This window comes from Mus caroli, chromosome 7 (genome assembly GCF_900094665.2).
Source record: "Mus caroli chromosome 7, CAROLI_EIJ_v1.1, whole genome shotgun sequence".
NCBI classification, from domain to species: Eukaryota; Metazoa; Chordata; class Mammalia; order Rodentia; family Muridae; genus Mus; species Mus caroli.
Genome location: NC_034576.1, coordinates 136,046,932 through 136,064,491, shown reverse-complemented (window position 1 = coordinate 136,064,491; position 17,560 = coordinate 136,046,932). Strand labels below are relative to the sequence as shown.

The 17,560-nt window shown below is 46.3% G+C and overlaps 1 protein-coding gene across 2 annotated transcripts in view; it reads right to left on the bottom strand.

Annotated features, from left to right (window-relative positions):
• Positions 1-17,560, bottom strand: part of Fank1 (fibronectin type III and ankyrin repeat domains 1) — a 108,116-nt gene that overhangs the window by 8,421 nt on the left and 82,135 nt on the right. For both annotated transcript variants that reach the window (XM_021166203.1, XM_021166205.2), the window contains exons 3-6: positions 11,952-12,076; positions 5,782-5,863; positions 4,580-4,654; positions 3,844-3,909 (exon numbers count right to left, since the gene is read on the bottom strand). In XM_021166203.1, the coding sequence (XP_021021862.1) occupies positions 3,844-3,909; positions 4,580-4,654; positions 5,782-5,863; positions 11,952-12,076 (348 nt within the window). The remainder of the gene's footprint in view (positions 1-3,843; positions 3,910-4,579; positions 4,655-5,781; positions 5,864-11,951; positions 12,077-17,560) is intronic.

Here is a 17,560-nt window from a genome sequence, read left to right as displayed (position 1 = left end):
AAAAAAAAAAATAAAATTGAGGTCAGGTGGTGGTGGCGCACGCCTTTAATTCCAGCACTTGGGAGGCAGAGGCAGGCAGATTTCTGAGTTCGAGGCCAACCTGGTCTACAGAGTGAGTTCCAGGACAGCCAGGGCTACACAGAGAAACCCTGTCTTGAAAAATCCGAAAGAAAGAAAGAAAGAAAGAAAGAAAGAAAGAAAGAAAGAAAGAAAGAAAGAAAGAAAGAAAGATTGAGAGCAATAAAGGAATATACAGAATCAGCAAGCTCCAGGTTCAGTGAGAGACGCTGTCTTTGGCTGGCCTCGAACTCAGAAATCCACCTGCCTCTGCCTCCCAAGTGCTGGGATTGAAGGTGTGTGCCACCACTGCCTGGTGGAGGGACACTGTCTTAAGAAAATAAAGCATTGGGGCTGGAGAGATGGCTCAGAGATTAAGAGCATTGGCTGCTCTTGCAGAGATCCTGAGTTCAATTCCTAGCAACCACATGGTGGCTCACAACCATCTATTATGAGATCTGGTGCCCTCTTCTGGCCTGCAGGCATAGATGCAGGCAGAATACTGTATACATAATAAAATCTTTTTTTTTTTTTAAGTGTTGAGTGAAAGAGGAAGTCAGTGCTGACCTCTGACCTCTATCATCACAGACATGGGTGAGTGTACTTGTGTGTGTATATATATATATATATATATATATATATATATATATATATATATATATATATATATATATATATATACATACACACACACACACACAAGTGAGTAAATAAATAAGCCATTTTGTATCGTGTTGGACAGGACCACACACACACCTATCATCCCAGCTCATCCAGAGGCTAAGGTACAAGAAGTGAGAGTCCCAGAACAGCTTGAGCAATACACTGAGATCAACCCACTCTCCCTCTCAAAAAAAAAATAAAATAAAATAACAAGTGTTGTCACTTCCTGCTATTTCTGTGCCAGGCATTGCCCAAACGCTAAGTCTGCGTGTGGTATATATATGCTTGGGGGTCCTGCCCTAGCACTGTCTGCCTTACTCCCTTGAGAAGGGACGTCCCACTGAACCTGGAGCTAGGCTAACAGCCAATGATCCCTAGTCATCTTCCTGCCTCCACATGCCCCCACCACCGTACTGGGATCAGAGGTGCACACACCCATGCTGGCATTTTCCACAGGTGCTAAGGGTTGAGCTCTTTACTCTCTGGGCCACCTCTCTAGCCATAAAATACTTTTTTAAATAATGCATTGTCTTGGTTAGGGTCTCTATTGCTGTGACAAAACACCATGACCAAAAAATAAGCAGGGGAGGAAAGGGTTTATTTGGCTTACACCTCTGCAATAGTTCCTCACTGAAGGAAGCCAGAAGGCAGAACACTCACGCAGGACAGGAACCTGGAGGCAGAAGCTGGGCAGAAGCCACAGAGGGGTGGGGCTCAGTAGCTTGTTCCTTGTGACTTGCTAAGCCTACTTTCTGGTAGAACCAAAAACCAGCAGCTCAGGGACAGCCCCACCCACAATGGGCTGGGCCCTCCCACATCAGTCACTAATTAAGAAAATGTCCTACAGGCTTGCCTGCAGCCTAGTCTTATGGAGGCAAGTTCTTAATTGAGGCTTCCTCCTCTCAGATGGCTTTAGCTTGGGTCAGGTTGACATAAAGCTATCCAGCACTTGCATAGCCACTGTATATAGTGTTGGGTTTCTTAAGGACAAATTCCCTCAAGCAGTTCCTGAACGTGGACCACATACTCCAGCGCATGCCCTGCACCCTCTTCACTGTCCCCCTTCTTCCCTGCTTTGTCCTGCTTCTGCCTTCGTGTAACGTATGCATAAATGACTGTATGAATCTGTATTAACCCGAGAATCCACAAATATGAAAGACCATGCAACCTTTGTCAGAACCTGGCTTATTTCACTTAATCTAATGATACTTAACTGTGCCCACTTCCCAGAAGGTGTCACTTCATTGTGCTTTAATGGCTAAATCTCCCCTGTGAGACATTTCTCCCTGTGTCCCTCTGCTGACAGACACCTATGCCATTCTAACTAACAAGGTGTCAAGTTGCACCAACTTCTCCCTTCACCTTCAGCCTACTAGGATATTTTGTTGGAAGCCATCTAATGGGAATTTCCTTAACTCCCTAATTACCTTTATGACTGGGAGAAAGGGGTTTTAAGTACCTACAAATATGCAAAGAACCTGCCGCCACATCTACGCAAACACTGAGCTGCACCCAGCCCTTCTCGTATGCTAACAACAGTGTTGATGGTCTATGCAACTTTCCAGCCTGTCTTTGCTGTAGAAACTCACTCCAAGCTTAGCACTGACACCTACGATATGAAGCTCACAGGCAGACAGCCACACAGGAACGTCCACGGAGCGAGCGCATGAAACGCATTTTCTCACTTTTTACACGAATAGTGTTCATTTAGATTTTCCACTTCTTGGGTTGATTCTAGTGACTTTAAGTTTCTCTAAAAAGCATCCATTCCAACACAATGATCCAATCTATTATGGGACAAAAGGCACCGTTTTCTTTTCATTTTCAAATACTTGCTATAGTCATTTTTTCCCTTCCCAATGTCCAATTTTATTTCTCTTTCCTTTGATGTACAGGACATTGGTTTATCATGAAGATTTTTCTTAAGAGGTGACTCTTATATTTTTGCAACATGAAAATATTCTCATTCATCAGTCCCCAGTTCTCTTTTGATTCTTGCCTGTTTTCTACTTTGCTTATATTTTCTTTTGTAAACTGGCATTATTCTTCCCAAGATCTTGGCCCAGTTGATCACTCAGTCCCAAATCGGTTTAAGACTCATTCAGAAAATAATTTAAAAATTGTTGTCTAAATGTTATCTTCCACTGCACTGGAATGGAGCAGAGAGGCTTTCTGGCTGGAGAAAGCCACATTTTGGGTTATGGAGATGGCTTGGTGAGGAGAGTGTTTTCTGTGCAAGCTGAAGAGCCTGAGTTCAGATCTCTGACAGGCATGGAGAAAGCCACGTGTGACTGCAGGTACCTATTCATCACTAGTGGTGGAGGTAGAGACAAAAGGCTCCCTGAAAGTTGCAGCCCAACCAGGCATCCCAGCTGAATCAGCAAGCCTGCAGCCAATGAGAGAGCTTGTCTCAAAAAGCAAGGTGGATGTCCCCTGTGACACCTTAAGTTAACTCAGGCTTTCGTGTGCTTTTACACTCACACCCATACAAATGTGCACCCACATACGTGCACACACAAAATATGGCATACGATTGGAGTCTATGAGAGCAGTGCCCAATCCTCTGTACTCCATGTACCTTATGAAAGGCACTGTGTGTCATCCTGTTTGAGCCATGCGCTAAACATGGTGCCTAGCATGTAGTCATCACCAAATAAATGTTGGCTCTGCTGAAATAGTTCAATCTAATTGCTACAACAGCTGGTACTGAAGTATTTCAAAATGCCCCTTCATCTGTCCATGAGTAGCTAGCTCTTCTTCTGACTCTTCCTGTAATCCCCCCAATTTGTGGCGGAAACCACAAAGCACTGCTTTGCAAACGCCTAGCCCTTGGGCAGTAGAGGAAGTCTGGGATGTAGCAAGAGTCCCTGGCCCTGAGCTGGTGGTGCCATTTCAACAGCTATGGGTTACTGAGCTGGAGAAGGCTAGGCAGGTTTACCTGATGAGCAAAACCACAGATGAACAAGTCAGCCTTCGTCACCCCATCTTCCCAGGGAGCCCACTCACCTCTTGGGACTTTCCTGGTAAAGTGGAGAAACTGCATAAGGCAAAAAGCCCTCTGAGTACAGTCTAGTAACACAACAGCAACCATGCCTGCTCTCAGAGGTCCCTCCCACCTCTTACCTGTCCTTGCCACTTCCGTTCTTCAGATTCACATCTGTGCCATTGGAGACTAGGATCTTCACAAGCCTGGAGGAACACAGGTACCAGTAGTGAGCTAATGGCTTTGGGAACATGGCAACCCAACTCTGACATTAAAGGCATCCTGTGGCACCTTCCTCTCTGCCCATTCAGACCCTGCTGAACAGGAAGCCCACTGATCCCCACCAAAAACAGGGTCCCAGTCTTGCGTGAGTCACTCATCAGACCCGTCTGTCCACATGGCACAAAGCCCTGGCGTCAGTTTTATGGCTGTTTTTAATATAGGATTAAAGAGAAACCCTTAGTGAGAACACAGTTCTACTGTCTGTCAAAATGGCATTGTTACAATTAAAATATAAGTATTTTATATTAAGATAAGTAAGTAAAGTAAGATACCAGCACTTCTAGCCAGTCCTGTAGGACAGACAGTGGCAACCTCAAGAAGAAGTGTGCTCCCAAAGTACCCTTCACTCACCTTTGCTTAAAGAAATTCAAATTCCAATCATCATCATGACTGTCCCTAAGATGTAGTCGATGTGTGGTGTGACACTAAATACAAACTCACCTCGAGTTGCCTAACCCAACACAAGAACCTGAATGGAAGCCATTGCATGGGCTGGTTCCGGAAAGGGAAAAGCAGGTGCCGCTATGCTGGCTGGAGCCCTGCGGGGACGGAGAAGCCCTACTCCTCACTCAGGGGAGGAAGAGCCATCCATACCTGGTGTAGCCTTTCTGAGCAGCAACCATGAGAGCAGTAAAGCCAAATTTGTTGGGCACGTCAATCATGACATGGCTTAAGGGAAACAGAGGAGAGACCGTCAGTCGCGGCATAGACCCTGAAGTTAGCCCCACTTTGCAGAGCTCGTGGGGAGCAGAAATGGCTCATTTTACCAAAATGTCAGTTTCTCTTGGGCTACTACATTTTTCCTGTCTTACCATGTCCTAATAGTTTTAAAGGTTCAAGTTTTCATAAAAATAAAAATTAAAAACATTGTCATTTCACTTGAAACAGGAGCTCCCTTCTACTCAAAACAATCACGCCTCTCCATTGAATGGCTGCAACCAGCAAAGCCTCTATGGCACCAACTCAATTTCACCATCAGAGCAGACATGGCTGGAACCTGGGCTTTCCCCTTGACTCCCCACTTTTCTACTGACTATGTATTGATGCTGTCCGGAGAAGAACACACATCTCATATTGTCAGCCAGGGAGCTTGGCATTCTGTAGAACCTTGTCATCAACTTACCAAACCAACCCCAGTTCAGAAACCAATGCCTTCTGAGGCACACAAAACCATGCTGCAAAAGAAATTCAATTACATCTCTATGTGGAAGGCAGCTTCAGGCATGATACCTGAAGCAGCCACTTACCCCTACGCCCATCCCTGCACATGCGCTTCATCGCCACCACCCCCCACGTGCATGTGCATCATCTCTAGCGTCCTACACCAGCTTTCTAGTCTCCAAGGCAGCTGGTTTGCTTATTCCCAGGGTCACCAGTTATTACACGCAGGCATTTTGAACTGACCTGTACTAAATGCTGGGATAGATAATCAGAGGATAATAATTGCTTCTGGGGATAAAGCATGATGCCCAGACCACCCAGACCTGTAATTTCCTTTTATAGTTCTCATTAAGCAATCACAAACCATATCATTTACAAGGGTCTCTAGGACTCCTTATTAACTAGACTTCACTACTGCATATCGGGCACCTGAGGTAAATGTAGGAGGTGCTTTTGAAGGTATTGGAAAATTTATTTAGGAAAAACAAAATAAAGCTGTGCTGTGTATCGTCTGTGTACCTAGTGGGCACTGTGCTGTGTATCGTCTGTGTACCTAGTGGGCACTGTGCTGTGTATCGTCTGTGTACCTAGTGGGCACTGGAAGAAAGACAGAAAAGCTGGCTGCGCTCTCTCACCCTCCTTCCAAAATTCGAAGCAGGAGATCTTCATCGTTCACACTGACAGCACGATGAAAGTGTTCGCTACTTATGGGCTCCCCTAAAGAAAGCAGACAGAGAGCAGTCATCCAAAAGCAGGGTGGGGGGTTCCATCTCACTCTTCCTCCTGAGGCCTGGGTTCACCTGCACTTCCACAAAGGCATGAGCTGTCCCTGTCAGTAGGACTCACATGTCCTACTCAACAACTTCTTTCACTAGAAAAGACCTGTTTTGTGAGTGCCTGACTCGCCAGCAAGGACGATGCCACAACAGGATCCTTCTGCACATGTTTATTGGGAGAGCTTGATTACAGAGGTGAAAAGACCCCGAGCCCCAGAAATGGTGCTGCTTATATAGGCCTAGGAGTGACGTGTCCATACCTGATTGGTCATGCTACCATTACCTCATTAATATGCCTCAGGCCAGGCAGTGACTCGGCAAAAAACTCTTATGCACATGCGCACATTGGTTGTTTACCCATAATCATGGGAGGTGGCCAGTAGTAGCCAGCGCCATCTTGTAATGGTGTTTGCGGCTTCCCACACTGTTTCTCACATGTTAAGAGAAACTTCAGACTGACCCAAAAAACTGGGACATCTTCAAGTTGTAAGGTATCTATCGCTTTGAGAGTGTTACCATTGGGATCCTCCTTCCCACTGTCTCCTGTGACCAAGGAAGCCCCAGCAACTGCCACAGCATACTGCCTTCTTTTACCCAGTGGCTAAACTATCTCAATTGCCTTAGCTCCCTAAGCTTTGGGAGCAAATGAGTTTCATACCCACAGAGAGGTGGAGGGCAGGGGAGAAGACCCTTAAAGGGAGACGTCAGTCTTCCAAGAGGGGAATGAGCCTAAGGAGACAAAAACATCAGTGGGAAATTGAGAGGGCTAGGGGCTGTCAGTGACACAGTGACAGGGGTATGGATGCCATCTGAGGGATGGGAGGGGAGGGGGAACCACCAGGCTCAACTTCCACACTGCTGGTCAGGGGAAGACACTCTCTCCCAGCCACTAGTCTGTGGTTCCACTCCTCACACATCCCATGCCTTTCAACTTAGCATGGCTGAACTTAAAATTACATGAGGAATGTGGTGGTAAATGCCCAACACACCACTGCTATCTACTACACCGCTCTGTAATGCTCTCACATCCCACCATGCACAGCACCCCTCCCACACTTGCAATGCCCACCTGACCTCAGTGTGCAGCTCCCGATCTGAGTAATATCAATAGATGATCGATCAATAAAACTCATAGACTTTGCTAGGCACAGGGGTCTTTACTCAAATTAAGATATTGTGATAAGCTTTCAAAGCCAAGAGCCTGGCTGGCCCTGTTTATCTAAGGAAAGTCTTGCCTAGCCCATGGATTTCACTAAAGCAGTGGTTTCAACCTGTGTGAGTCTCCACCCCTATGGGGGTTGCCTATCAAATATCCTGCATATCAGATATTTTCATGATGATTCATAACAGTAACAAAATCACAGCTATGGAGTAGCAACAAAATAACTTTATGGTTGGGGGTCACCACAACACGAGGAACTGCATTAAAGGGTCCTATCATTAGGAAGGTTGAGAACCACTGAAGGGACTCAGAGCTGGAATGGCTTTATACTCTCAGGGACATTTGACAATGTCTAAAGACCTATGTTGTCACAACTTGGGAGATGCTACTGGTATCTTGCAGAGAAGGACCCAGAGTACTGCTTAGTAACCTATAACACACAGGACAGCCTGCCATCACTCAGGACCTAACCAGAGCCAGTATGTCAACTGTGTCATGGTTGAAGAATCCAGCTACATTGAAGTAGACTCACTGATAGACCATTGTGTGATTCTCTACACTTCAGGGGATTATCTAAGTAGATTGTGCTCCCTCCATGCCTCCTTCCTACATAAAGGGAGAGGAGCCCATAAGTAGCCTTTAGTCATCTATAAAAGAGCCCAGTCACAGAGTCAAGCATGGCAGTGTTGAAAGTTCATTTGATTTCAACAAAACCAAGTCTGAGTGATGCTAAGCTGTCCAAGGTCACCAGTTAGGAGTATCATTATCAGAACTCATGGCCAAGCCTCAACTAGGACCTTAATTTGATAGGCATTGAGGTAGCTGACTAATTTGGGGGTTGTTTCTATTCTTACTATGTTTTTAAGTACAGAATCTAAAACAAATGTAACTCTCCCTGCCTTCCCCAACAAGTGTCAAGTAAAAGTGAATGCCTAAAAGCTTCAGTGATTGGGGACTTGTGATATTCAGAGCAAGATCTGAAAGCACCTACAGCATTCCCCCATTTCTCCACTGGTTACCTGCCCTTCACCTCACTGCCCTTCACCTCACTCCACTGTGCTCACTCCACTGCACTGCACTCCACCTCACTGTACTGATCTCCACCTCATTGCACTGTGCTCCACCTCACTGATCTCCACCTCACTGCACTGTGCTCCACCTCACTGCACTGTGCTCCACCTCACTGCACTGTGCTCCACCTCACTGCACTGCACTCCACCTCACTGCACTGTGCTCCACCTCACTGCATTGTGTTCCACCTCACTGCACTACACTCATAACTGCACTGTGCTCCACCTCACTGCACTCCACCTCACTGCAGTGCACTCCACTTCACTCTACTCCACCTCCCTGCATAGTAAGGCCTCCTGATGAAGGTGCTTCCTAGCATATCCTAACCAGAAAATGCTGTTGTACAAAGATATTGGAAAACAAAACAAGCTCATTTCACGCTTATGAGCTTGAGGGCTGTATGCAACAAAGATGTCTAGGGGTTATGACACAGCTAAAATAAATGTAGTGTCTATTCCTGACTCTGCTAGGCATCTTCAGAGCTTCACATGGGATTCTGAGAACAAAGGGACCTCCTCACAAAGACAAAGGAAAGCAGTATCCGTTCTCATCCACCACCTTACTGAGTTCCAGCAAAAAGAACCAAAAAAGCACTCGTCACTTATGAGAGTCCTTCTCAGCATTAGCTCAGTCAGTACTTCCCAGCTTCCAAGACGCTGTCCCAGGAGGATGGGGACAAACTGAGGATCCCACTAGACCCATGTGAATGGTCCCAGGAAAACCTTTTAAGGTGGCCTGGCAGTGCACCTCAGGGGCAAAGGCACTTGCTACATAAGCAGGGAACCTGAATGCCATCCCAAATTCCACCTGAAGGTGGACAAAGAGAATCAACTCCATAAAGCTGTCTTCTAACCTCTACATGCATGCTATCACACACACACACACACACACACACACACACATACATACAAACACACACACATACACACATACACACACATACACACATACACACACATACACACACATACACAAACACATACACACACATACACACATACACACACATACACACACATACACAAACACATACACACACACACACACATACACATACACACACATACACACACATACACATACACACACATACACACACACAAGTAATAATAATAATAGTTTTAAAAATAAAACCTGTGAGCTAGAATTTCACAAATATAGGACAGAATAAAAGGCCTTTGCCTGCCACTTCTACTTCCTCCACAGGCAGGAGTCATGGAGATCAAAGAGGAAATTCCAGGGTGAGCAACATACTCCACTCCTCTAGCCAAGAGCTTTTCAAGACTCTGCAGGCCTGGCCAGGAGAATGGCCTCAATATGTGTGACTGAATGTAAAACAGGCTAGCATTGGCCTTGGTAAGTCTGACCGTACATGGATTCCTCTGAGTGGTGTGACTGCAGGCATCATATTGAGGATGCTCTAGGGGTGTCCATCTGAGTTAGATGCAGTGCACTCAGTGGACACCCCTTGGGGGATGGATAGGGTAGACTTTGAGAAGCCGTCTTACTCTACTTGGGGGTCACTTAGCTGCAGATATGCACATGAGTATGACACTGGATAACACCTTCCTGGGTGGAATTTGGGTCTTTATTAAAAGCAGTGAATAAATCATGGACTCATTGGAGAAGATATTTGCCAATTAACAAGTAGCAGCTGTTTTTCTTTCTTTTTAAGGGTCTGACTGATTAAAATTGCATGCTTCATTTAAACAAGAGCCTCGTGTACATTACCTGGGAAGGAAAAAAAAAAAAAAAGGCTGAGCATCCTTTATTCAAACAAAGTGCAGGCTTTTGTGATTCATTAAAACACTCTCAGACTGAATGCAAATCATCAGCCCACAGAAGCATTTTTGCTTGCTCTGTATAATGTGAGCATTCTCAATTCTCTGCTTAGCATCTCTGCCTCCTTAAGAGAGTCTACACTGAGCAAGATAGAATAAGGGAACAGCAGTCTATCAGCAGAACCAGACGCCTGCCTCCAACAAAGATGACAGCAATCCCTCCATGGAGCATAGCCCACGGGGCTGGCAGAGAAACAGTCAGGTGCATTGTTTACATATACATATATACACACATATACACACCACACATATACACACCAACACACGCACATGTGAGTGCACAATCACCACCAGCATGTCCCTCTCCTCTGAGAGGTCTAATTACCTACAAAAACCATAGAACTATCATGGCCAATTCCTAGGCCAAATGTCTACAGCTGCTTGTCTGAAGTCAGCTGGGTAAGGAGAAGCACACTTAGCCACAGGCACGTTCCTTGTCAGCTGATCTGCAAGGTCAGCCTGGTCTCTACCCTCTATGTGAACTCTGGCTTAGGTGTGTGACTCAGAGGATAGTAGGCCTCTTGGAACCCATCAAAGCTGATTGCAGAACCAGCTGTGTGACCTCTCCAGCTAGCCTTGGGTGGACTCATCCAGTTGGTGAGAGATGGATCTGTCCCCACCCAAGACACGAGAGGGAGCCTGCCCCAACGAAGTGCATCTCTTTTCCTGCTCCTACTTCTACCACGGAATCTTAATCATCTACCCACCAGGAGAGATAGCTGACCCACACCCCTCCATCTGGGAGCCTACAATGTAGGTGGGGGTAAAAGGAAGAGCAAATATGTAAAACAGAATGGATGAAGTGCTGGGCCTGCCTCAAAATGGGAGGAGCCTGTGCAGGGGAAGGAGAAACCTGCACAGGAATCAGCCCTGAGTCAACTGTGCCCGTGGAGCATGTGCGGTGGGCTGACAAGGAGTCTGGGTAGCCCAGTGAGAGCAGAGAGGGGAGTGGTGATGGGAGAGGGGGTCAGAGCAGCAGGAGGAAGTGCAGAGGCTGCCTACAAGACCATCCAACCCAGTGTCCACAGAAGTTTCTTCAAAGGCAGACTCTATGCCTATATTTCCCCTGCCTACTCTTCACTACCCTTGCCTTCCTATAGTCCAAGTGCTTGTGTGCTCCCCCTCCCCCTCCCCCTCCCCCTCCCCTCCTGGGACTCCAGGGCTGAATATCTTCCCTGAAAAAGCAAAGCTTTCAGTATCACAGATTAAAGAACAGACCCTCTTTTTAAACAGTAGCCTGTTTAATTGACTACTGTAGGCCTCCTATGAAATGACCCTGTTTCATGGCTGGCTAAGCATCACTTAGAACCACAGGTGAAGCTCCCCCACCCCCCTACCACCCCCGCTTTAACTAACTCCCCTCCTGGTCTGTTCATCCAGAGCCAGGCTCCTCTTGTCTTCATTGTAACCAAAGGACCAACAGGGTAGCTCAAAATCTGAATCATCTTCAGTCACATGGAGGGCATGATGGCAGGCCACAAAACATAGGTGATCAGAGGCAGTGTGGCTACCCTCCCTGGCCACCTCTGTGCAGAACTGCCTCCCTGGAGTTGGGAAAATATTGATCATGTTTTTCTTCAGTTTCAGTACCCAAGGAACCAGAAGTATGTGGCAGACAGGACACACACATGCATGGAAGCCGTGTACAGTAGACACACATGAGAAGACAACACTCAGCCCATCCCTACTGGCCCACTTCCTAAGAAAGACAGCTCCTACCCTGTACCAAATGCCCATGGACAGGACAGTCCTGGCACCAAGCCAGCTCTCCCAATTCAGGAGAGCATATCTGGCCTTCCTTGTGCCATGCTGTTAGGAGGCATTATCACAGACCTCACAAATGGAGTGCTCTCTGCTTCCAGTGAGGCCTAGGAGAAAGCAGTCAATTTTTACCTCTAAACTGCTTTGCGTTTTTCATATCTCTAATAAGTAAGCATAGAGCAGAGTGTACTCACGGGTCGTAGCCACCGAGACGACTGGGCTGTACTCATATTCTCCAGAGGGGCTGGTGACTTTCAGTCGAAATTTGTATAGTGTCCTTGGTTCTAGGCCTTCAACCACATGCCTTGTTGCATAACCCCTAGACAGGTAGAAACAAACAAGGATGCCTCTGACCACCTTGCTCTTTTCCTAGTTTTATATCATTTCCTGACAGTGATGCCTGCCTGGTTTTTTGTCTGAGGATGGAATGTTTTATATGTATTCACAATCTTCCACTGACAATGCAAGTGAGATTTTTGGCTTGGGGGAGGGTTGCACAAAGAAAATCTTTTCATGTGTACAGCAGGTTTTCAGTTTTATATAGTGTAGCTTTTGCCTTGCCTACATGCCAGGTCACCTAGGCAGCATTTCCCAAGAGCAGGTAACAACAGGTAGAAGCGACTTATAAATGTATCCACTGAATAAATCAGTATCAATCTGATCCTGCTTTATTGAATTCCTTGAAAAAAATGGACAGGTCACAGATCCATACCTTTGTGACATGTCACCTCTTTTTCCCATCTGGCCTAGCCAGTTGTGGTGTTGCAATTAAACATTCCATCCAGAAAGTAATGGGGAAGGCTCATGAGTCTCTGAAAGCAAACAACTCACAAGTCTTAGCAAGTTCCTGAAACTAGTAAGATTCAGAAGGCCGGGGGAGGAATTTTCCCACCAGCCTGGATACAAGAGAAAAGGAAATTTCCCACCACCTGAGCTGCCTAAGTAGAGACTCTCTGACCTATAGAGCTGCCTAAAAGTTTTTCAGAGCTTCAGGATTCCAGCTTTCATTAGTCAGTACCTTTGACCTTTGAGACCTCATGCTCCTATACCTAACCTCTCCCACATCCTCCCAGAAAAAAAAAAACAAAAACAATCTCATTGTTCACCAAGTTGCTCTTTGGTAAAATTGTTCCCATAGTGTGTCATTGGTTTGTTATCTAGAGTAAATAAACATTTGTTTATACTCTCCCCAAAAAAGTTTCACATAACACAGTGTTTGGTGCACAGCTGGCAACACACATGTTCTTTAAAAGAAATAATCACACTAACCCATAAAATTCATATTCAGATGACAAAGTTTCACATTTGAACAATTATTGCACACGTGTGAGTTTCAAATAGAGTTTTCAAGTAGGTAGATACGGCTGACAAACTGATAACTACTATATCTACAGCAAGCAAAATACTGCAGGGAACAGGCCTTAAGAAATCAAGCTAATGATGGTTTGCTGCTCAAAAGCAAATCAGTTTAGCTAGGAAGCCAGGCAATATAGTACAAAACAACTCTAACATCTTACATCATAGGTAAGTTCACCTAGGAATGCTGGTGGGCAACAGGAGTTAAAGTTTCTACTTTAGAAACTTTAAAGGGCCTACTGCCCTGCCCTTGCCCTCTCAGAGGATGCTGGAGCCAGAAGGTACAGGGAGGTGACAGTTCTCTGCTGTGAGGGAAGCTGAGGGGACGGCTCTGCTTTGGTGCACATTCTAAGACAACAAGCCTTCAGAGGGGACAGGATCACATGTGGCTCCTGATCTGACTCAATTCTCAGCTTCACTCTACGACCAGACATCGTTCCTGGGCTTTCAGTAGATCCAGGGTATCTCTGCTTCAATGCTGTATCTAACTAAATTTGGGCTTGTGCCTCAAAGGCTTGATCTTTGATCAGGAGACACACTATCTCCAGTTCTTTTTCTCTCTGCTTCACTTCATTCTTGCTTTCTTCCCTTCAATACACTTCCCCATGGCTCCATGCATGCAAGCTTACCATTGTCTTCTGTCATTTCTCTCATCCTCAGCAGAGCCTTTGCAGAGGCCAAAGCCATACATTACCATTTGCAAACTGACTGTTCAAGGATGTTTGTGCTCAACATAAATATTTACACATAAGTTCTGTTCTATGCAATTCAAACTTATCCCATGCCCATTTCTTGCAAGGTGTTGGGTCACACAGCCCTGGATGAGCTCAAGACTGAGTTAAATCATTCAACATCCTGCGGACCCTGTCGCCTAGAGTCAGCATCATGGCTGATAGAAGCTTGCCTGAACACACACCTGCAGAATAAAGATGGGCCTCAGCCTCATTTATTCATCTCCAGAGCCCACTAGAAAAGCAGTCTCTTCTCCAAGGTGTGGCATTAGAGGGGTGGCTCCAGAACAGAGCTTCCCTGACCCAGGGTGAAGCAGTAGCCTTCACCTTCCCATCCCCATCCCATCCAGAGCCTGAAGTCTGATTTTCTCCTGAGCTTATTCCCCTATGTGAGGAATGATGGGTGGAAGAGAGGGTTGTATGGTGTCCTGCAAGGAAGGTCTCTCTGACGTCTACAACAGACAAGATGTATCAGAATGAAATGTAAGGTTCAAAGGACACCAGCCCCAGGATGAAAGGCTTGTGTGCCTTCAAGCAGAGTACACATAGGATGAATCAGATCCAGGCATGGGAGGGAAGATGTCCCAGTGAGGTCCAGCTATATCACCCAGCTCCAAGTTTACCAAGACCCTTTCTCCTTGAAGCTCATCCAAAATTGAGATTCCAGGAGAAATTAGTAACTTGAACCACCACAAAGTTACTTCAGGCACCAAAATCCAACAGAGCCAAAAAAATAATAACCTGAGCATTAGACCTCTCTAACATCAGGCCCTGTTCCCTGCCCTCTGTTGGCAAAGTCAGCTCCATTCTGGTATCTTTACTTTGTAAAGTCATCCCTCTTCACTCAAAAAACAAACAAACAAACAAACAAAAAAGGTGCACATTCAACAAGGCCATCCATCCATCAATGCAGAAGCACAGGTAAGAGTCTAACCCTGTGCCCCGGAATGGGAGGAAGGTGTCAGGAGAGGAGCTGGGTGATGCTGAGGTTGGGTGATGAGAAACCTGTAGCTTTCACACTGGTGCAATGGGAGTTAGCCACTATGAGAAGTTCTAACTCCCTGCTATAGAGAGGCCACATGGTAAGATGGAGCCACTGGACAGTAGCCAGCAGTGACAGAGAGAAAAGTCCAGGAAGCATCCTGCATGCCAGCTTCCAGGAAGCATCCTGCATGCCAGCTTCCAGCCAACAGAAGACTACTGCGCCTGCCACAGTGGAGCAGAAGCCAGTGCCAAAGCCAGTGCCATCACAGGCAGCTGGGAGACAGACAGATGCACAGTTGGCTATACAGCCATATAAAATAATAAAGAAATGGTTCTGATTGCATTTAAAAAAAAAAGTGTTTGAATTTTTAAAAAACAGACAAGCATGAGAAACATAAATACACTCACCATCATGTGAACTCTCTAAACCAAGCAGAACAAATGTCCAGAAATACTACATGGGCTGAAAATTATAATCTAGAAAGTAAAGATGGCTCAGACTGGAGCAGGTGATTCTTAGGAATGGGTAGACTGTATCGCTCAGTGAGCATCCTCACTATGGTCTGGGTAGGGTTGGTCCCCTAAGGTATAGGTGGGCATGCCTGTGAGGGTGTGTGTGTGTGTGTGGTATGGTATGGCCTGTGAGGGTGTGTGTGGGGGGGGGTGGTATGGTGTGGCCTGTGAGGGTATGTGTGTGGGTGTGTGGTATGGTGTGGTGTGAGCACGTGCACACATACAAGTCTACACACAGTCTCCCTTGCTTGACGGCACTCACTCATGCCCCGTAGGTAATAGAGGTCTAGTACACTGGCAAACTTTAAGGTGTTCTGCTTTGGTTTTTTGAGGGGAAGCCTTGGAAATCTGCCTAGGCTAGTCCCCACATCCTGGCCTCCAGTGACCTCCTCTGTCTCAGCCTCCCAAGCACCTGGGATCACAGGCCTGAACCGGGATCCACTTGCAAATGCTTTAAATCTTTCATTAAAAGCATCCTGTATCCAAACAGTTCACACACTCCTCTGCTGTCTCCCCCCTCAATTATGGCACAAGCTTCCTGATTAATCCTCTCTGCTGCCTACTGTCCCTCCTCCCACCGCCTCATCTCAGGCAGCCACAGTGGCCCTCATAGACCATGTAGACCCTGCCTCTTCTGGACAAACAACTTCACTTGCTCCCCCCAACCTCTTTCTAGTAAAAGCCAGTGCTCTCTGGATAAGTCATAGCCGCATGGTTACCTCTTGCTGCCTTTTCGACCTCATCAACACCCCCCACCTGCTCATGCCTCTCCTCCACATTCCTCCAGGAGCTTTCCTATTTGACACTGCTTTGGCCTGGAATGTCCCCTTCAGTACCCCACACTTGCTTCAGGCCCTTAATCCTGGTCCCAGACCCCTAGCCTGCCCCATTCTTTCTTCTTTAGGACCTAGTACCCCTGACACACTATACATTTTTACTTGCATGTCTCATTTAACAGGTGTTTTTCTCAACATGAAGAATTCCTATCTGACTCCAGTGCCATATCTCTGGCTTTTGGGACAGTGTTTGCAATGTCATGTGCACTCAGTAATACATGACATAACGTGAATAAAAAGCACAAGAGGGTGGCAACTGTCACAGCAAGGAAGGGCAACAGTAAGACAGCAAGACAGTTGATGCAGAATATTACTCTTGCAGGACAAAGGCACAGAGAACAAGAAACACACAGAAAGGATGCCAAGGCATATTTAAAAGACAGGAAGTGCCTACATCAGAGACGGCTTGTGCTCAGAAATAAGAGGTAATCAAGCAGGTGTGGACAAGCTACACACACACACATGCACCATGTATATCACACAAAGAAACAGACAACACAAATATGTGTATACATGCACATGTGTGCACGCACACACACACACACACACACACACACACATACAGCTTTAAAAGGAAACAACCTTCACAGTGGAACATGAATAAACAATACCCTAGGGAGTCAGACTGTATGGCAGCCTTCACCTTCCATGTAGAGAAGACCCACATGAGATGATATGACAAATGAGAGTGAAAAAAACAAACAACAAGTCAACCTTCAGGGTAGAAAGAAGAGACAACGAGCAAAGAGACTCATCTCACTGGCAAATTCTGGGTAGTTCAGGGCGTGGGACACACAGGAACCAGACAGAAATAGAACAGAATACCCTGGCCTCAGGAAGGGGAGCAGAGCGGGAACCCACAAAACTAGGTAACTGTACTTCTGAGAACTATAAGGGAAACCCAAGCCAAAGATCACTCCAGATACAGACTACAAAGTGCTGATGGACCAGAGCCAAACTGCCAGGGCATGAGGAAGCCCCAGTACAACCAGCCCAGCATGCAGTAGATAACCACCCTAGTAAAGAAGGCATTTGCCTTAACGATCTAATGAGGCGGAAGATGAATGAGGTTGAGACTGCTGCAGTCCAAGCCTGCCACCTAGTGGTCAGATACGTGCACACAATTTTCCAAGGGATAAAAACCTTTCACCAAAAGGCCCTTGAAGCCAGGGTGTGCAGGTGATGCCACCAGCTCTGGATGGCAGACCACTATCCAAGACTGTTCTCTGGCCAGACCACAGCCAGACTTCTGAGGCCAAGTGAATGATGCAGACACTGAATCAGCTGGAGGCTGGTGCATGTGGCTTGTATCTGTCTAGATGAACCCTGGGCACTTGGTATCAAAGAAAGAAACAAGGAGAGAGAGAAAGAGAGAGAGAGAGA